The 21,653-nt window shown below is 44.3% G+C and overlaps 2 protein-coding genes across 2 annotated transcripts; one reads left to right on the top strand and one right to left on the bottom strand.

Annotated features, from left to right (window-relative positions):
• Positions 1-703: 703 nt before the first annotated feature.
• On the bottom strand, positions 704-15,430 carry zranb1a (zinc finger, RAN-binding domain containing 1a). Its single transcript, XM_034558392.1, has 10 exons — positions 15,079-15,430; positions 13,828-14,697; positions 9,204-9,391; positions 8,237-8,390; positions 7,419-7,490; positions 5,927-6,107; positions 4,986-5,106; positions 3,304-3,433; positions 2,638-2,867; positions 704-2,258 (listed from the first exon to the last, which is right to left on the bottom strand). The coding sequence occupies exons 2-10, from the start codon at positions 14,657-14,659 to the stop codon at positions 2,043-2,045; spliced, it is 2,124 nt and encodes a 707-aa protein (XP_034414283.1). The 5' UTR covers positions 14,660-14,697; positions 15,079-15,430; the 3' UTR covers positions 704-2,042.
• A 1,976-nt stretch (positions 15,431-17,406) lies between these two features.
• Positions 17,407-20,499, top strand: hpdl (4-hydroxyphenylpyruvate dioxygenase-like). Its single transcript, XM_034558653.1, has 5 exons — positions 17,407-18,122; positions 18,224-18,390; positions 18,472-18,623; positions 19,373-19,494; positions 19,862-20,499. Exons 1-5 carry the CDS (start codon positions 17,449-17,451, stop codon positions 20,061-20,063), a joined length of 1,317 nt encoding a protein of 438 aa, XP_034414544.1. The 5' UTR covers positions 17,407-17,448; the 3' UTR covers positions 20,064-20,499.
• The last annotated feature ends 1,154 nt before the right edge of the window (positions 20,500-21,653 follow it).

Raw genomic sequence — 21,653 nt, 5'->3', positions numbered from 1 at the left:
GTGTCCGTGTGAGCTGTGAAGATGGAAACATTTTTTTTTTTTTTAGAATCATAAAAAGTTTGGTGCGATGCATCTGATTTCTGATGACCCGATATCAACTTAGTGGCAGCAGCCCACAGATTGTGACCTTCGCCCCCCGCCCCCCTCTCTTCTTTGAGCACATTTCACACTGAAGACAGGAAAGGGTTAAAGCAAACTTACTTTCATTAATGACTCAGGAAATCATTTTTTTGCAGATGTTTGGTTTATTCCCAGAATTCTGTCTTTTGAGGAAAAAAAAAAAGAAAAAAAAAGATGAGACTAATCTGGTTAGTCTGGATATTTTCTCTCCTCCCTCATCCTCTCCATTGTGGTATTTTTATATACAAGGCGCATCCCACGTTTTTGGTGTTAAAGAGTTTTGAAGAGTCCTGTTAGATTTGTATTGCCTAGTTAAATGTTCCTATAACCATAGTCCTATGTGATCCACCCTTTTTCTTCTCTCCTTATATTTTCCTTGTTCTATTGAAGGCCAGGTTCTTTGGGGCGTCCTGTACTCTGTAAGAGCAATAGCAGAAACTCCTTAGTGTCCCAACAATAGCAGAAGAGGCAGCCAGCAGTATGTTTTTGTTTTTAGTGTGAGTATTTGTATTTGTTTCTTGTACAAGGTGAACATTTAGCATTCAGTGCAGTTCAAATAAAAGATATGATTCTGAGAACCAGCTGTCTGTACCAGCATGATTTTTCACACCGTCTTGTATGTTTTATTAGCAGAGCAGCTCCTGATGATACATTCCTTCAACGTAATCTTTACATGATTTGTGTCTTCCGTGTAGTTGTCTCTTTTGTCAGAAGGGGGTGCCAAAGTGTAAACGAGTCCTGATAACTTAATTGAATATCACCTTTTGACTGATGCGATTGAATATTACATTATAGTAATGGGGAGACCCATTGTGTGAGGTTTTGAGCCACTGGAGGCTCCCATGAGGGGTGATGGCAGAAATAGAAAAACTACTCGCTCTTTTGAAAACAGGCTTCCAATTTCGCACTCCAGAGGGGCTTATCCTCCAGCGATATGGACTATATTTAAATGGTGTGTGTGTGATAAACTCTCAAACAGGGAAATCAAAATGAAAAAAACATTCACGATTACCCAGTGTGTTTTTAAACATTTGAGCTATGGCAAGAACAAAAACAAGTTCATTCTCAAGTCGAATCCGAACAGATACAAGAATGAGAAATTTGAAAACAAATGCAAATGGAACACGGGATACAAGTGAGTCCAATTTAATATTAATGCACTCTATAGAAAGAGGCAGAGTGTTTGGTTTCTTTTCCCAACCAGCATCACCACCACCCATTCTAATATGACATTGAGCTACTAAATCACACGTAAAAATGTCAGTAAACTTGTCCGTCCTTTTCCCCCCCCTCTCCCCTCACAGAAAGTAGGCATCACCTGGGCAAAATAAAATACTTCAAGACTGAACAGAACACAGATTAAACGGGGGGGAAGAACAAAGGAATCGCCTCTGCGCGCTAAATCTCCTACACAAATAAATAAATCCAAACGTCAGAAGGTCTGCAGAGGGATCAGCAATCAGAAAAAACAGGTGCTCTTTAACACACACACACACACAGATCAGCATCCTCTCCGTTTTAAGCAACAGGCAATTCTGTAAATTAAAGTTCTCATCTAGTGCAGCTTCGGGATTTCCTTAAATACATAATATTTTCCTATATGTTCCGAGTATTTCCATCAGGTCAAGATAATTACTTTGATAACAAAAAAGGAGAAATCTTGAGTACAGGAAGGATAATAAAGTGGACTTGACGTGCTTTCATAGGAGCAGTAATCAGGATTCTATTTGTTGTTGCTGGTATCTTTTTTTAGTTTCTATCACGGAGCTCACACAACACATGCATTATAACAAGTTACGGATTTACATTTTGGAGAAGAGAGAAAAAGAAAAATGAAATATAGATAGTGCGGTTCTCTCCCGGAGCCTATAGTGTCCAGTCTCAAATGTTGGGAGCTCTTTCCCCCTCGAACCTCTTCTCACTCACTCGTCTTCATCCTCCTCTTCCTCGCCGTCAGACAGAGAGGCACAGGGGCGGATCTGGCGGTATCGGTCCAACCACTTCTCCACCATCTGGGTGACGAGGGGGTGGTTGCGGCGCCGAGAGCTCTTCTGCATCGCCGCCAGCATGCCTCCTTCTGTCACGCAGCAGTCCAGCCACTCCCTGAGCAGCTTCTCCTGCTGCTCCTCGTTGCCCATCTGAGGCGCAGACAAACGTGCAGTTACTCGACATGTTTAAGATGCAAAAACTGCTTCGTGCGACAACAGTCATGCGTCACAATCCTAAACATCCACTTCACAACTGCATGCTGGGAGCAATTTGTGGTAACTTAGCACCATAAACTGGACATAATGCTCGTTTTTACTCAGAATGTGTTCTTTTCTCCTGCAAGAAGACACAAACTACTGTACTGCATAGTAAACAAGGTGACTTGCATGTCGGACTAACACAGCAAAAACTCTGAACATATTTATATTACAAAGATTTGAGCTTTCTTATTTCAATATTAAACTTTGCAAACAGACCCAAAACAATAGCGCACAGCTAGGGCTTAAATGTTGCCCTATCAGTCCCTACCTCTTGCGCAGACAGGAAGTGAATGTGCAGCAACTTCCTCTCGCTGTCCACCAGAGGCAAGAAAGTGACCGTGACATCGTCGTCGGTATTGAGGTTGGCGCCGGCACCGCGATTGTCGTAGCCGTCGTTCTCCATGGCCACCAGGGCCGAGAAGTGGCCCCGCGTGTAGCCGAGGGCGATGGGGCTCTTCCAGCAGAAGCTCTGCTCCCATAACAGAGGCAGGTACACACCTGAACACACGGAGAGCACGTAAGACCAGCACTCCTGGGGGGGGAGGGGGGAGGAGTGTGTGTGTGTGTGTGTGTGTGTGTGTGTGTGTGTGTGTGTGTGTGTGTGTGTGTGTGATGGGCCAACAATCATCTCAAATCTGACATAAAAAAGTAATAGTAGTCATTAAAAAAGTCACAGTATAGTATGATCACAAAATAGCATTAAAAAAGAGGCATAAAAGTCACAGAACAGGTATGTAAAAACATCAAAATGTCAGAATATAGAATATATATCTGCATGGTTAGATGTCACAAGAGGCAGAAGCAGAACATTTATATTACAAATTTGTGTAAACCCAAGTTTAAAAAAAAAAAAAAAGTATCACAGAAAGATATGAAATATCTTTAAATCTAATCTTTTTGAATATACCTTTATCTAATCCAAACGCTGCCTCACCTTGAAAACGAGTGTACCCTAATGTTTCCCCACGGAAACTTTTGTAGTATTTCACTCCGTAGACGATGATCGGTCTGCGAAGAATATGCGCAAGAACAAAAATGTGGGTCTGCTCCAGGCTGGCCCCGGGCTGAGGAGAAGAAAAAGAGAAACAAAAGACACGACGTCATGCAGCAGCGTATGTAATCATATCAACTTCCCTCAATTGTACATTCGATATTAAAGGGAAACCAAAAATAGCGAGAAAGTGTCGAGACTGCCGAGTGCTGCGATGTTGTTACAAAACAGAGCGTCCTGAGCACTGAACCTGCAACTGATCCCTCGGTGGTGCTGAAGCAGACTGCGTCACACTGCGGCTACAATACACGTCCATGTGTCCAAAGTGACCCACGTTTGCAGGATGGAATACGCCGAGAGAGATCTCATCCCGTGCGTCTCGTGGCGGCTCTTTGCCGTGTTGGCCCTCTGTGCTAAATGCCCATAATCACAAGGAGAAGTGAGCCGAGCAGAGGAGCCGTCTGTCAATCTGCAGCTCCATCTTAGCGGATCTATAATAACCGCTTATGTCTTCCCTGTTCCCATGCAGTTCAATTACATGTGCTGTACTGGCGGGGGAGTTAAGGGGCCCCACACCAGAAGCATTAGGATAAATTAAATGTTGTGCATGTGTGTGTGTGTGTGTGTGTGTGTGTGTGTGTGTTAAAAAGTGGAGAATCTGTGCAGGGGAAACGTGCCATCCATATTTAGATCTTCTACCTCACAATGTGGATTAATAGTGTTAAAACACAAGTGAACTAAACTGGGTGTTGTTTCAAAGAAAGTTGACCTACCGTGTGGACATGACCCTCAATCTTAGGTTATTAAATCACATATTAACGGCTCTTGTAAATAACTGTAAAATGACATGACAGGATATAAATAAGTATCCACGTTGAAATCTAAAACATGGCCACAGCTGCTGGAAACTTGTACCAAGGTATAAAAAAAAAAAAAAAGGTCCCTGTGGAGGTTTTTCACACGTATGGAACGTATGAACAGTACGTGCATAAGAATATGCGTGATGGGATCTGCCGTGTGCAACAATGCATCATAAAGACAATAATGCAAATGGGTCGAGCATGCCGGCCGAGCTTTTCCGACGGATTGACTGACCAATGAAAACAATGCAAGTTTAAAAAAGGGGAACAACATTTGACAACTGCTTTTTAATGCGTCTAAGGAGAGGAACACATGAAGCATGCGTGTCGAGCCAAAAATAGTTCACACAATGTGTTATTTGAGTCTTGGGAGAAGGAAAGATTTTCTAATTTCCCCTCAAATGGAAAAACAAAGCACGGTGTGTCCATTCCCCAAAACCAAAAGAGAAGCCCGAGCACATTTTGTGCAATAAACGAGGCGGTGAACTTCCTGCATGTCTAAATGCGTGCCAGGGGGTTTAATTATCTTCTAAAACAAACCAAAGTCACTAAATGATTAACTCTGTGGCATTTCTGTGACGACGACGACGTTTGAATTTCCTGTTTGTTCATAAACCTGCCATTTTGCATCAATGCATAGATTATTGTACATATGACCATTTACCAGGCGCTCTGCACACTCCCTGTACAGACCGACCACATCGTACTGGGCCATGTGGCTAGATCGTGAACTTGAGGAAGGAAGCGTGTCGTCCAGATAATTACCTGGCTGGCCAGCGACAGGATGAAGGCCCAGTCCTCCTGCCACTGCTCCTCTCTCAGGGAGAAATGCAAACCGAAACTCTGAGAGTACCACGACTCCCACTCCTTCCAGCGGGTGTAAAACCTAAAAGAAAAGTTAGATATGAAGTTCATCGGAATCAAATGTCATGCTCAATGTCTCCCTAATGTCACACTGGTTATGTACCCATGTATATATGCAAAGAAACATTTTTATACATAATAAACAAAGTCATACACATACCTGCTGCAACACACAGTAAAAAGGGAGAACATCGTGTCACTAAGTCATCAAACCTTCTGTACTGGAAGTATGTAAATATCCTGAGGAAATGCTTCTCCTCAGAGTCAAATTATCGAAACCACTAAATTGCAAGCGGGGCATGATTGCATTGCATCAGAAACATGTTCATATTATTATTACTTGGGACATGCATATCCATGAAGTGACGCACAACTTCGGCAGTTACGACACTCAAAGATAGAAAGCAATCAACGCTACGCTCAAGTGTGAGACTCGTGACTATTTAGTGGTAAAAAGGTCCTTTGATTAAATGCAACATCTTTGGGAGTGAGACTTTTTTTTAAAAATGTTTTTATTTATGTGTAGAATCTTATCCGGGCGAGCGACATCTTTCACATCAGTCTTCGGTAATTAGCGCTTTAGACCGGCTCTCACTTTGTGTTCTGCTGACGATTCGGTCAGTTGTGTGGAGATTCTTATGAGCAAAATTCATAGTTGAAGTGGAATTTCATAATGATATAATTGAGAATACTCAGAGCCAGATGTGCAAGTGTATACAATTGCGGTGAGATTCTAAAACATGTTGGACACGTGGCTTTTTGTACAATACATTCCAGTATTGGTCCTGCAATGTTTCGTGGCTCGTATGAGGACGGGGACCCGGCGTGGCTGGGTGTCCTACCAATGGGAGCAGTCGTGCAGGCTGTCGTGGAGGGTCTTGCGGAGAACAGAGTCCTTGTCGTAGATGCCCCATGTGGCCTGTAGAACGGAGTCCAGCAGACAGTCTCCGGCTGTGCGGTTCCACAAGGCGTACAGGCGGCTGTCCAGAGACCAGTTGATGACGGGAGATTCCTCTTCCAGCTCTAGGCACAGATGGAGAACATGCATGCGTGTGGGGTGAGGGCATGTTCAGAAGTTTAGCTCTGAAGACATGGGGGGGAACGGGGTTGGGTCTTTGAGGAAATGTTGTGCAATTGTATTCAAACCACCGAGACCGGGACGGTGGAAGGAGCTCGGAGAGGAAATGTGCTCCATGGAAAAACTGAGTCACTATTATCTCGGGACTAAAGCAGGGAGCCGTGAACAACGCTGAGGAACAGGGAGCGAGATGGGTTGTGTTCACTGCTGGTCTGAAAAGAACTGATCCAAGGTTGGAAAGAAAATAGTGCTCCCCCTTTTTCTGTTCATATTTTGTTGTATTACCTCAGCTGACCTCAATGAACAAATAAGACTAGATTTATAAAACACTACCTGTATTAAAAAGGGGGCTGAAAAAAAGCTGAAAAGTGTAGAACTGATAATAAAGGCACGGTGGATGCAGCCGTGAGTGTTTCAGATAGGCAACTGCTGCAGCTAGTCGTTGGGGAAACACATTGCGCATCGCATATCCTGCTTTTCAGCGTTTTTCTGTTCTCCTGAAACATTTGAATACAACTTTACTGATTGCTGCGCTACGTTTAGATTAATTGATAAACACGCGGCAACACACAGATGTAGACGGTGCACAGGATCTTAATGTGTGCGTTCATTCCCAGCTCTCAAACTCCTGGAGCGAGCTCCTCTCCGCTGACCTCCTCCCAGTGTGTCATTGTTCTATGTTCTGTGCACAAACCAAGAACCCACATCACCTGCCATCAGTAACCCAATTTGTGGCGGCTTAAGTAGGTCACAAGACTCCTCCGATACCTTTAGTACAACACACACACACACACACACACACACACACACACACACACCACACACACACACCACACACACACACACACACACACACACACACACCACAAACACACACACACACACACCACACACACACACACACACCACACACACACACACACACACACACACCACAACACACACACACACACACACACACACACACACACACACACACACACACACACACACACACACACACACACACACACACACACACACACACACACCAGGGAGGGGAAGACTAGTGAGCTCAATTAACCTAATTAGGAAGGGTATATATAATGAAGCAGGAGGTGGAGAGCTGGCTGGGGACTGACGCACACAAGAGCCGATGTTGGTTGTTAAACACACGTCCTGTACAGGGCGCAGACAGATCATGAATCGCAAGTAACCAATAGCCATGTATTGATACATGCAGATACCAGATATGAAAACTAATAAATCTTTGGTACCTTTCTGCACATCTCGATCCAATACCTCATCAAACAGCTTCTCTTGGACAGCAGGCGGCAAGTCCTCTATATCTGCAAAGAAGAGTGGGAAAGATAGTGTTTTACTCACGATTACCCTCATGGTACGCTACACTGAGGGGAACGCCACAGTCATGACACACAGGGGAGGTTCTTTCCAATTCCATTCATTGGCTGACATTTTGTCAATAGCACGCTGTAAACACAAGCTCTGTACAGCATGTTGTGTTCCTCTGTGTATCGAACCGTGCATACACAAAGCCAGAACACTGGTGGCTATTCTCTGGCTCAATAGTGAATGGCACTGGCTTTGTTTGAATAGAGAGAGAGAGAGAGAGAGACTGAAACAGAGGGCGAGCACCCCGCAGCTGGCCTTCAGTCTGCAAGGACATACTTGGCTTAACATGAAAAAAAAAATGGAAAAAAAACTCAAATCTATCAGTCAAGCCTGCATAATCTCTCATCCCAGCGGCACTTGCAGCTGAGAATCAGAATACAACCGGTAGCTCTGAAAGCAAAGTGCACGTCATTTCAGTGGAGACATTACACCACAGGGACGGGACACCGAGCAATGCTGCACGACAAGACCAGTTCTCTAGAGACAGGGGGAGGGGGGGGGGGTCAGCACACTGTTTAGAGAAAGGTCCATGAATTTCAATTTGCAATCACCAAATTACTTATTTGTCCACTTTATCCTTGTAGAATAAATGTCCATTTTCATCCTCAGGACCTCAAACGTTAGAGTGCACATATGCAAGGGAGTCCAATAAGTGCTGTGATCATCCGGGTATCGTGGGTACCTGCAGGCAGGGTGAAGGTGACCGGGTCGGTGAGGAAGTAGCAGGCGAAGTCTCCTTTGCGTTGATGTAGTGATGCTGCGATCTCCCTGCGGATCTGCTCCGTCAGCTCGGGGCAAACCATGGAAGGGATGCACTTAGCTGCCTGCTGGTTCACCTACAAAGACAAGCACACAGATTCATTGTAAGTTACGGAGGTGAATACATCAATATGTGCATGATCAGATACTTGTGATACATAGAAATCATGAACCACTTGCTAAAACAAAAGGACAATGTCCTTGCATGTATATATTTGTCCAAGGATGGGGCAATATGGACAAATGTTGATAGGATTTGCTAAAATGTAATATTGTCGACATATGTATTTTCTATTTTGAGGCTCAAATTCTGCAGTGACGAGGCCATTTCTCTCTTCCAACCTCAGCAACTAATTCCACGGTGCAGCCGTCTGGGCCTTTCCTATTCATTGCTCGCCCTCCTTGCAAACCACATCAGCTCTGTGGCTTCAGGTCCATTAGGAACTGGAGGCAGGCCTGCAGCCCGGCTAATCCTCCACCTAATCCTTAAAGTGCACTTCTGCTGTAATTAAAGGCATGGCAGGCAACTGCTATACATCCTCTAGTATAGCGCAGAACAATTATAGAGAGAAGAAGAGAATAGCATTAAATATACAGGCACACTTTTAAACTTAAACTTTTATAACTTTTATAAACTTTCTATAATGCACTGTAAAGACAGTCACAAGAGTACTGGTAGTTTACCTATTTCCGTTACTAGGACATTAAGATCTACATAGGAAGAGGACAATGGCAAATCTGATACCACTACAGCTGCACAGTGCATTTATGGATATATAGAATTATGTCTGAGGAGAGGGTTTAATCAAGGGACAACCTGCTCAAAAAAGATGGTGAACCCTTCATTCCATTGGGGTGGTGAAGACAAACTAAATCTATAGCATGCGTACCTCTGTGAGCAGGATGGCTAGCATGTCCTGCCTCTGGAAGCGGATGGCCAGATGGACCAGAGTGAAGCCTTCATCAAACGCAGAGGACCGGTTGAGGAGCTGCACCTCGTCGGCAGTGAGCTGCCGGGCGATGTCCCCACTGGACGACTTGTAGGCTTCGATTGCCGCCAGGTCTCCCTCCACCACGCCTGCAGCACGGGGGAGGAGGAAGGAGGAAGGAAGGTCAGAAATAATGAGACAAATATTGGCGCCGACATGTGAAAATGGATCAGATGCAGCGGCTTTTCCAGGAATGCACGTGCAGTCAGTTGGAGGCGACGCACAGACGATGCGTCACAATCAACGGTCGAGGAAGGAGGAACAGTGCGGTTCACAACTGCAAGTCTGTCCACAAAGCCCATCACAATGCATACACACTCACGCCAGTTCATTAGGCACATCATTTATATCTTTGAGGGAAGACTATAGATTCTAACACTGTATTATCAAAAGCACTACAAAATACAGCCTGGAAATTGACCATAAACTAAAAACGAACACAATAACCTTCACGCAGGTTGTATTCATTGCAGGGTTGTACCAGTAATAATGTCATAAATTAGCATCCGAGGGAATTTACAACACCAAATACACGTGTTTCTTCTTCAACCACTATTGATGTAGAACGGGCCTATTCTTAGTAAATGGATTAGCCTGCCTTTTGGAGCAGTTCCAACTCCATGTCTCTGCTTTGTAATAGAAGGAAGATGTCACAGACAGCTTGCCTTGCTCAATGAAAGAGCTACGGGAAAAGAAAAAAAAAAAAAATCACACATCATACATCTTAGTCACAAGCAATCATATTAAAATCTGGGGGCAAAAATCCTGAAACAATGCACTGTGAACGGAGCTCTCTGGCTCTCGACGTCGATCCACAGTTCTGATGACCTCTAGATGTAGCGACGAGCTAACCCCAGTGCTACGACACGGCGGAACAGACGGAGCAGTGTAGCTGCTCCCAGAACGCCGTGTCAGACAGAGGGCAGTCTGTGCAGATTAGCGTTCTCTCCCCCGCCTCTGAACACGGTAGTCTCAACATCTGTTATGAGTGAAACGAGCGGCGGCTGGGCTCGAGCGCGTCGAAACACCGACGCGCAGAAAGAGGGTGGAGGTTGTCCTTGTCTGGCAGAGGAAGAGGCCGGTTACCTCGAGCGAACGAGCACGGGAATGTGCCAAGAAACGCCCCGGTGCCTGGCTCGGTGACACTTTGCAAACACAGATCCATATATGGATGCCAAAATATGATTTGGGCTGAAACGTAGCTACTGCCATGATGGAGAGAAAGATAAGATGGAGAGAAAAATAAGTAAGAAACGGTGGTGATCTGTTTTGCAGGCGACTAAAGGCAATAGAAATAAATACACATTTAAAAATGCGCTTGGTTTCAAGTCATGATGAAAGCACCTGTGTCTCAATGCCACTCTTCATATGCATCATATTCATCTCTTCCCTTGTCTCCCGACTAACTTTTTACTGTCCTATCTGATAAACACTGAAGAAAATGGCAGTGGACGACAACATAAAATAAAAACACTGAATATGTGAAAAATACGCGTGAAGTGAAATAGTTAGTAATGTTCCAAATATGCTGTGCGGGTGACAAGTTCTAATGCTCATTTCATGTGCGTACAAAATTAATTAATTTCTTGGCGAGAATTGTTATTCTTAAGGTCCCCTGGACTCACAGCATGTGTAGCTGTTTGAGCACTCAACTCTGCTGAGGCTTATTTTACAATTTCTCACTTACAACCACACTAGTATATTATGAAGATTAGTACATAGTGTGTACTATACAGGATTAATACACAGTGTGGAATTAGGGACACATTCTAACCTTGGCAACCTATTATGCCAGGATTAGCCTGTCTAGTCTCAAAATAGTTAGAAATGGGGCATTCTAAACATAGAATAAACAGACAATAATATGTTGTTGTTATTTTAACTAATCAAAAAGAAATGATCTACAAACAGAGAGAAGCATGTTGTACTCATGGGTGGCTGATCAACAAGATCTTCCGGTTGTTTGATGGCAAACTGCCGTCTCCTTCACAATGTGTATTTTACACTCGCACGAACTGTACACAATATCATCCTGAGCGATATGAAACTGTTTTTAAATACAGACAAATATTATCTGCAATTGCAAGACTCGCCGGTTCGACACAAAAGAACAATATTACACAAACAGAGCCCGCTTCCTTTTCGCGGAAAGCTGAATCAATGGGATCATCCCACTTTGGCCCAAATACAGAGCTCTGATAAAAAAAAACATCAGATCACAAACAGGAGAGCAAAGTGAAATCAAGTTTTCGCGGCCTGAGGAAGTGCTTGGCTCGGCTATAAAGTGCTACTCGACTCAGACACTTCCTCCATTGACAAACGGTTTTGAAAAGACAAACTGTAAAAAAAAAAATTTTTAAAAAGTGTCAAAAAAATCCACTGAGAATGTGATAAATAAGGACGGTTTTCAGAATAAATCAAATGGCTGGAAATGTCTGTATGAGGTAGATGTAAGAAAACGGTGGAAAACATTCTCACTGTGACCTAAGAGTGATGTTTTCAATTCAACAACAAGAATTTGGAAAGGGCGAATCAGTGCAACGGTAATGAGGACACTGATTATGTGCTACATGTTCTATATTTTTTTTTGTTGGAGACTGGTGTTCATGTCTTGTCAAGGCTATTTTGGCCTCCCAGTGCCCACACTCAGCACATAAGCACCACTGTTTACACGGTCGGTTGACTGCGGGCCAGGAGAGCCTCTGGTCCACAGGCGCACTGCGCGGCCCAGACGGCTCATTCATCCCCACCGGCTGGGAAGCACTCGCACCCTCTCAGTGTATCAAAAGACACTCTCAGTGGCAGAGCAAGGGCATCTGGGGGTTCGGGGATGAGATGGATCAAGTTCCTACGAGCCACTTGGTTACACATCTTTAGAATAATGACACTCAGCATTATTTATGCTTCGTTGACTTTCAGTATCCTCTCACTACGGTCATTATTTTCCACCTGAAAGCACTACCTTGTGAAATTAAACCCTTTTTAAAAGAGCTTACCAAGCCCATTCTTGCTGTACAATACTATCTGGAGTCTAAAAGACAGCATGCTTACATTCAATGATAAAAACATTCAATGATAAAAACACTCCTATGTAACCATGGCCTTTGCAGGGTGAGGCACTGTAATAAAATAGAACTGAGCGGAAACTACATGTTTTGCCATTGCGACAAAAGCGGTTGCCTTTAAGTGGAATACCTCGCTTAAAAGCTGGTGTGCAAGGAAAATTAAGGAAAGAATATGGATTGTTTTTCCCTGTAGGGTTTTTTTAGGGGAGCCACAGAGAGACATGAGGGCTCTTACACATAATCAGAACCCAATAAGTATTTTTACTATTTGTACTCATTATTATTATGGAATGCAAAGTACACACTTCAAGCAAAGAATGTAAGAATTAAAGCTTTATCTATCTAATATTGTAATTATTGAGTAACGTATTGATGAAAAAGCCAACATTTGTGAAAGATGACAATTTCCCCAGAGCCCAAGGTTTTTTTGTCAAACCATCCATCCATCCATCCATCCATTATCACCCGCTTATCCGGGGTCGGGTCACGGTGGCAGCAGGTTCAGCAGGCCGACCCAGGCTTCCCTCTCACCCGCAACACTTTCCAGCTCATTCTGGGGGATCCCGAGGCGTTCCAAGGCCAGCCGGGAGATATAATCCCTCCAGCGTGTCCTCGGTCTCCCCCGGGGCCTCCTACCAGTGCCCGGAAAACCTCTAATGGGAGGCGTCCAGGAGGCATCCTGACTAGATGCCCGAACCACCTCAGCTGACTCCTTTCGACACGAAGGAGCAGCGACTCGACTCCAAGCTCCCCCCTGATGTCTGAGCTCCTTACCCTATCTCTAAGGCTGAGCCCGGCCACCCTAAGGAGGAAGCTCATTTCGGCCGCTTGTATCCGAGATCTCGTTCTTTCGGTCACGACCCAGAGTTCGTGACCATAGGTGAGGGTTGGAACGTAGACCGACCAGTAAATGGAGAGCTTTGCCTTCCGGCTCAGCTCCCTCTTCACCAAGACGGACCGGTACAGCGCCTGTTTTACTGCTGCAGCCGCACCGATCCGCCTGTCGATCTCCCGCTCCACCTTACCCTCACTCGTGAACAAGACCCCGAGATACTTGAACTCCTTCGCTTGGGGTAGGCAGTTTGCCCCCACCTGGAGGGAGCAATCCGCCGGTTTCCGGCAGAGCACCATGGCCTCAGATTTGGAGGTGCTAACTCTCATCCCTGCCGCTTCGCACTCGGCTGCAAAACGCCCCAGTGAATGCTGGAGGTCACGGTCCGAGGAGGCAAACAGGACCACATCATCCGCAAACAGCAGAGATGCGATCCCGAGACTCCCGAAACCAAACCAAACCTAACAATAAGCAAATCCTCACATTTGAGAAGCTGGTCTCGGGTGTTTGGCATTACTCTTAGAAATGACTTAATTGATGATCAATTTTGAGGTTATTCATTTTCTGTGGATTGACTAATAGCTTCAGGCTTCACAGGAATGACATGAAGTAACGTATAAAAACTCACCAGCACATGCATTGAGAAACAGCCAGTCTGTTTTCCTCATTCGATTTCTAATCTGCTTTAGCTTCTTGAAGTCGACCTCTTGTTCCTCTTTGCTGCTCATGGCTCCAGCTGCAAGCTCTATCCTCTGGAAGTCCATTTTGACATTGTCTTCCCTCTTGGGCATTGGAGGGGACCTCCTTTGGCCCCAGCCTCCACTGCAACTGCCCCTCCACCGGGCCCTGTCCTGTTCATTTATCATGGGTGTTGGCTCTGCAGACTCGGCCAGCTCTATGGCTTCCTGATTATTGGGCTTGGGGCGGTCACAAACCACGCACTTTGTAGTTGTGGGCCAGTTCTGGTAGGTGCAAACTGTGCATGCCCAGTGCTGCGGATGGGTGTTGAGTCTGTTTCTGTCATTGTATTCCTCACAGGTATCCACGGGAGAGTGGACAGAAGGACGACAGCCGGCGTTGGAGCCTGAAGTCTGGGGGGACTCTGTGGGACTGCTCGTCCTCGAGCGCTGACACAGGCACTGTGTGCAGCGGAGCGCTCGGGGCCAATTCAGGTAGGTGCACATCTGGCAGGACCACTTGTTGGCAATCTCAGCCATGCCGGCTGACCGGACTCTTGGGCGAGCACTGGAGTCAGGGCAGATGAGGAGATTGTCACCACTCTCAGTTCTGGGAGGGTCCCACTCCAGACTGCTGTCCAGATCAGGGCGGTTCTTGTAAGGTTCCTCTGTGATGATGGGACCCCTCAACCTCTGTGCACGGCACATAGTGCACTTGACCGCAGACAGCCAGTTCTCATAGGTGCAGTAGTCACAGGCCCACTTGACCTTCTGTTCCGTCATTGTGGATCACGTTGGGTGGTTGAGCTGAGGTGATGAATCTAGTTAGATGCGAGGCACAAACAAATATAATGTATAAATATCGAAGGTCAATGAATATATTCAACTAGTATGTTGTTTTAGATGCATATATTTCCTGGCGTTGTCAACACCAACGTTACATCTGGCCCGAGATTGTGGAGTGATTGAAAAATCAAAACGAGCTGCCAGCTGCTAATTGTCGTGTGTCAGTATCGTCAACAGGGTTTGGTTCACATGACGGTTGGCTTTATTGTGCTGTAACGTCGGCTAACGTAGGCTAGCGTCAAGCTAACCACCGAGCATACACAGTTACCGTCACTTGTAACCGTTAACAATCCTGTCATATGAGGTACAAACATGAAACGTGTCATAATACGGAATATTGTTGGTAAAACTCTTACCGTTTCGCCGCTGGGCCCGTTTCCCCAAGTGCTGCTGAAAACCACAACAAACCCTTGTTGTACAGTCCCCCCCCCCCACCACACCCCCCCACCTCGATCAAACCTTTCCCTATCCGAGTTATTTCAATCTCTTTGGGCTCTCACATGTTTACCTTCGAGGACACAATAAACTCTTACAGGATAAACCACACCTTGGAGAAGCCTCCCTACTCCTTGAATCATTGTATAAATATGCGACACTCCATGGTTTACGTGCCTCCGTGTTATTTAATGGCGGCGACAGCGAGACAAATGAGTAGCAGAGCCAAAATAAACGCTCGCTTGCCTTCGTCACGAATCATCTGGCTCAGCTCTCAACGCTATTGGATGAAAAGAAAGAACTGTGTTGCGTTCACGATCTTTCGGAAGTATTTGTATTCCCCCTATTCACGCGCGACCATTTCGACCATTTATGAGAGGTTCAAAAGAAATGGTGGGTTTTATAACAAAGGGCAGAAAATGTATATACTGCGTAACTCAAACTTTATTTATTTGCGGATGTTTAAGCCTATTATGTTTAGTCTGTACCCTCAAGCACACAAGTGTGTATATTGTATCGTGTTTAAAAAATATGGAATATGGGACATGTGTCCAAACAATCCACAAATGTCCAACTTTATCATAAACACAAAAATCCACGCTCCTTGTTGACAAATTAAGCAAATGAATCCAATCCACCAATCCAATCAAGGTTCTGCATAGTGCATAGTCTGATGCACCATTTGCAGAATTGATAACATCCATTTGAAGTTATGTTATGACTTTATCTTGCACACACTTAACATTGTGTGAGGAACAAAAATAAACAGGGTTTCATGTTTAGAAAAAAACAAATGCATGCAGAAAATATGTGTGTCTGTTATGAACCACCTTTTATGGAGGCCAAGGTTACATCACTATTTATTTTACATCGAGATTTTTTTAAAATCCAAATCGAACCATTGTTGCTTCCTGTTAAACAAAATATGACACATACCAACCATGCATCCAATAATGTGAGTCATAGTCCTCTGTAGCTCAGTGTTGCAGTGGAGTTGGATGCTTTGGCTTTGGGGTACAAGAACACACACTTTTTCTTCTCTAGTTTTTTGAACTGGAGATTCTTTGAGTATAAACATACACCTCTAATAGCTATGAATATCTCTTGGCAAGACCTGTCCAGCACTAGGATTGGCCAGACAGAGGTACCTGTAACTTGCTTTGTTTAGGTCCTATGCCATTGACCTTGGGCTATGCTGACCCTAATTTCATGATGTCAATGCCTAACCTCAATCAATGGCCTCAGCCTCAACCAGGTGATGAATGAGTAAGGGAAGATGTACATACATCTCACAGATAGAAACAGATGAAAGGGCACAGAGAAGCCCAGAATGCAGTTGCACAGATGTCAGCCACTGTCATCCCTCTGAAGAGGGTGATGGATTAGGACTAAGCCCTCGTGGAGTGTGCCTGGATGCCCTGCAGAAGCTCCACTCCAAGGGCACTCCTGTAAATCCCTTCTCCCAGCAGTTATGGTGAGAAAGGATCCATCTTGTTTACATATAACTTCACTTTCTCCCTGTAATCGGAGCGACAAATAAACTTGGAAAGGAAGAAGATTGTTCTGTCTTATTGATGTTGTATGTTGATTTTTCTTAATCTTAACTGGTTTTAAAACAATATCAACGCAGTGCTGATGCCTCTAACTATTTGGCCCAAACTGACACAGACACCAAACTGCTGTAGGAAAGGGAGGCAGTGGAGAACCGGGACTGCACATGGCAAACTGTCGGACCCTTTTTTACCTTTAACTTGATTCATGAGTTCATTACACAACTAGAACCTTAATCACAGACAAATTACATTTAAATAAGCATGTAAACATGTCAGAACTGCAACCTTCCTACAAGAATACTAAATTACTCAGACTGTAAGGCCGCCTGCCGAACGTAAACACATGAACCCAATCTCTAACAAGAGTTTCACAAACGACCATCCTTTTAACCTCCCCGGCCTTCGGTCCAGCCTCCTTCTCTTGTTAGAATAATTGGATTTGGCTATTCGTGCATTTACACACTTTTAAGACCTACTCATTTAATGTAGGGCTATTTGTGTGTTCGTCTTGGGAAGTTAATTCATCACAAAAAAAGTATAAACAATTATTAAGAAATAAATATATAATACATTATATATAATAATTATAAATACATTATCCGGTGTCAAGGTTCCAGAGTGTCTTTGGCCGGCATCACGTGACGTCCCCGGAAGTTGCAATTCCACCATTTGGCCGCTGCGCCAGATTCCCTTGAAAGCATGGCGCACTTCCTGGATACAAGCCAGTCACATTGAACCATGGCAGCGCTGTTGACCAGGCTGCACCACATTGCGCTCAACGTTTCCAACGCGGACAAAGTTTCCCGTGACCTTGTCTCTAAATTCAAGTTCAGTTTGTTCGCCACCAGGCTGATCGACGGGGCCAAGCAGCTGGCTTTCCGAAAGGGAGCGGCTGTTTTCATCGTGAATGAGACACCGAGCCGGAGAATGAATGAGAAGCTCCACATTACAGACTCGCATCCACGTGATCCGCCCGGGGTCCACGTGGGGAAACACAGCCAGGACAAGTGTCTTTACGACGTCAGCGCGCGTTACCCGGTGGACACGGTGAACAACGTGTGTTTCGAGGTGGACGATGTGGAAAGGTCATGCGCTGCTCTTCGCCGGCTGGGCTGCGAGTTCATGGTTCCGCCAACGACAGTTCACGACGACTGTGGTTACGTCACCTACTCGGTGGTGAAATCCATCGTGGGAAACGTGCGCCACACATTAATTGACAGGACTAAATACAAGGGCAGCTTCCTGCCCGGGTTTGATGGCGTTGGAAACGACCTCAGCGTCCCGGAAACGGACACGTCTTGTCCGATCACACATTTTGATCACATCACGTATGTCTGTCCCAAGAAAAGCACCCACCAGGTCATGAGGTGGTACGAGAAGCTCTTTGGGTTTCAAAGGTTTTTCATCGACAGGTGAGGATTCAACACGTTTACTGTGGCCTCCTATTCTACATTATGTTCAACGTGCATGTCTGTCATAAATCAACCTTTTTTTTCCTTCTTCTCCTGAGTAGTGATGAACATGTGGACGAAGGTTTTGTCATAAACCAGGAGGGCATTGGACTGCGTCTGACCGCCATGGAGTACTGGAAATGCAGCAAAGCCGGCATCACTCTCCCCTCCGTGGACAAAAAGGAGCCTGACTGCAAGTTTGTGATTGCTGAATCCCTCTCTGAACAAGGTAGCTTTCTATGTATTTCATGGCTGCCTGAATCCAATGGCATGCAACACCTGCATCACTGTGTGTCTGCACTTGTTTCAGGCAGGAATCAGGTGGACACCTTCTTGGAGCAGCACGGGGCCCCTGGGATCCAGCACATTGGACTGTACACCAACAACATTGTTTCTACCGCTCGTGCGATGGCTGATGCTCGTGTCCAGTTTTTCTCACCGCCTCAAGCCTACTACACGCAGGTGTGTACGGAGTCTCTCAGAACTGCACAGCGACTTATTTGCCATAACACACGATAGTTAAACTGCCTTGATGAATGGAAGAAGTGGCCCACGTTGTATTCAACAAGTTCGAAAATATATTGTCGCAAATAAATGTTTTGGTTGTGAAATGCTAATTACAGACACACAAGACGGATCGGGGTCGTCTTTAAATGTGCAATTGCAGAGATGCACTTGCTTGTGAATTTGCAGCTCCACCATATTTAAAAATAAAAAAGGCTAGTGTCCACTCTTTGTTTTAGTGATGAGAGGGAATGAAAATAATGAGATTGCCGGTTAACTGCACCTGAATGCATATATTTGGTCTCATTTATTAATAAGTATGTAACAAGTGTATATGTTTTTAATAACGTGCATAGTTTTTCCTGATCAGATGTGAGGTCCTGGGACAGGGATGTCGTATGTGTACAGATTGTAAAGCCCTCTGAGGCAAATTTGTAATTTGTGATATTGGGCTATATAAAATAAACTGAATTGAAAGGTCCCCCGAAAAGACAAGTTTGTAGAAAACCTCTTTAAAGAACACTGTTCGAGCACACTACCTTTTTGGTGTAATAGTAAATAAATATAATTCTTCTGTTTTTCACTTAGTCTTTTAATAAAGCCGTTTCTATGGCTGATAATTGGATGATTAGATAATTATACATAACAACATATACGGGTCATATTTGCAAATGTGTCATCTTCTACTATCCTGTGTGCTGTGACAGGTGGGAAAACGGCAGGAGATAGAGGAGGCGGGACACAACCCCCAGATGCTGGCGAAGCATGGCATTCTCCTGGACCTGAGCCGGGAGCCGTCATCACAGGCTGCATCCAGTGAGAACCGAGGGTGAGGGGCACTCGAGATCTATAATTATTAATAATTTAGGGAGGCTGTCGCTCTCCCCATAGTTGTATGTCGGAAGTGTCCTTGAGCAAGACGCTGAACCCCCAGTTGCTCCCCGGGCGCTTCACTGCTCCTTAATAACTAAGGATGGGTCAAATGCAGGGAAGAATTTCCCCACTGTGGGATCAATAAAGGATATAATATTATTATTATTATTATAATAATGATAATTCCGCACTAGTGTTAAAAAGAAAAAAAAAACTCTGCATCACACGTCCAGTTGCTTTCGGTGTTGATATCAAGTCGACGTGTTTCTCAGGGTCACGTGCGACCAACGAAGGGTCCTTACCGTGTTATCGTCTGTTTCCAGATACCTTCTCCAGGTGTTCACCAAGCCCATCTTTGCAGAGGACACCTTCTTCCTCGAGCTGATAGAGCGAAGGGGGGCAAAAGGTTTCGGTGAGGGGAACATCAGAGCGCTGTGGAGGTCTGTGCAGGCGCACATGGAGAATCAGGGGGGGGATTCTCAAGGAGAGGAATCCCCAAAAGCGGTGCAAACTTCCCAGTATTAGTCACTCCAGATATTTTTAACCGAGGCTATTTTATTTGCTCTTTCTTTTAAAGAAATGTGAGTACTTATAAAATAAGTAAAAAGAAGAAGAAGAAGAAAAAAAAAAGAATGTATAAATACATATAATATATTTACAGATTTCACACAAGTGCTTTCCATTTTGTTTTTCTATTTAGTGGTAAATCTCAAGGCGCCTGTTGCACTGCTAACAAGTACAAATCATGAATTGTATAAATATCCATCTATTAAGATGTAAATCTGCACTTTAAACAAAGCGGTACTTAAACCGATGCTACGTATTTGACTTGAAACTTGAAATGTTACTCCAAAACTACACTTTCTGTCACAGTAAAAGAATGTCTTTGTTTTCATTGTGTCAAAGCAAAACAACTGCCCGACTTCACAGCAACTGCTCCTCAATAAATCTGTTTCTCAAACTACTCCGTGAAGACCAATTACTGCCCTGATAATAAGGTTGATTTTCACAACACTTTGTCACTTTGCGTCTAGACTCATCATAAATTAGCAGAGGATCATTATTAATTTACACATTTAAGCATAACATTTTTGTGTAAGCAAGCAACGGGAATTGTCATTGTGATATCTATTAACTAAAATAGTTGACTTAACTTGGGATGTCTCCCCTTAAAATCTCTGGTTAAATCACAAGCGGTCAGACAGGAAAGTTTATACTGGGACTTTACTTGACTGTTTCTACTCCACTATATTTCCATAGTATTATGCTTTTACTCTACATATATGTGACCACTTTAGTTGTTGGTAATACTTCCATAATATGATAGCCCAAATGGGGCAATTTTATTTATTTAGTACCTCCTAATTAAGGTGCTTTCTGCTGATAATACTGTACTTATGTAAAGTTTTGAACACATTATTTTGATGTAAGTGTTTTCACTGTGGTACTGTTAATTTCACTGTGTATCTTGCTTCCACCACTGTCAATGTCCATATACAAGATGAGGAATAGTGAGACTTAAAGCCCCTTCACCCCACCAAATATCCAAGAGTTTTACACCTATGGTATTTTATTCATAAAAGGTATGCTGAAAGGAATTATAAGTAACTTTATTTTATCTATATGACCAACAATATAGCTGTTCTGAGCTCTACTGCCATTTTTCTGAATACCTCACTCACACAGTCACTCATGAACCGTTCCTGGGAGAACAGCTGCATCTCTTTCAGATGCTGTGGAGATTTGAGCAATGTGCATGCGTTGGCTCCAACGCCGCTTCAGAGCCTCTCAGAGGGGATCTCTGAACCCACAGAGACGCCAGTTCAATTAACTTTGGCTATAAACTTTATAGGCGAGGATTTGCGGGATGGATGAGAAGCAGTGAAATTTCGATAGAGTTCCATGAAAGCCATATGCTCTCTTTGTGGTCTGACTGGAGAAACATCAGAAAACAGTTTCAACAAAAAGATGCAAAAAGTGAACTTGTGATTGCGTGCACTTCCACATGTTTGACAAGTGGTGTCAGTGTTTTTCTTTTACTCGAGCGTCACCCTCTTGGCCAAACTAAACTTTTTTAAGAGTTGACTAATGTTTTATGGATTTGTTCTCACTCAT

This window comes from Cyclopterus lumpus, chromosome 19 (assembly GCF_009769545.1).
Source record: "Cyclopterus lumpus isolate fCycLum1 chromosome 19, fCycLum1.pri, whole genome shotgun sequence".
NCBI lineage: Eukaryota > Metazoa > Chordata > Actinopteri > Perciformes > Cyclopteridae > Cyclopterus > Cyclopterus lumpus.
The sequence above is the reverse complement of the archived record's forward strand: the minus strand, read 5'-3'. Positions and strand labels throughout refer to the sequence as shown.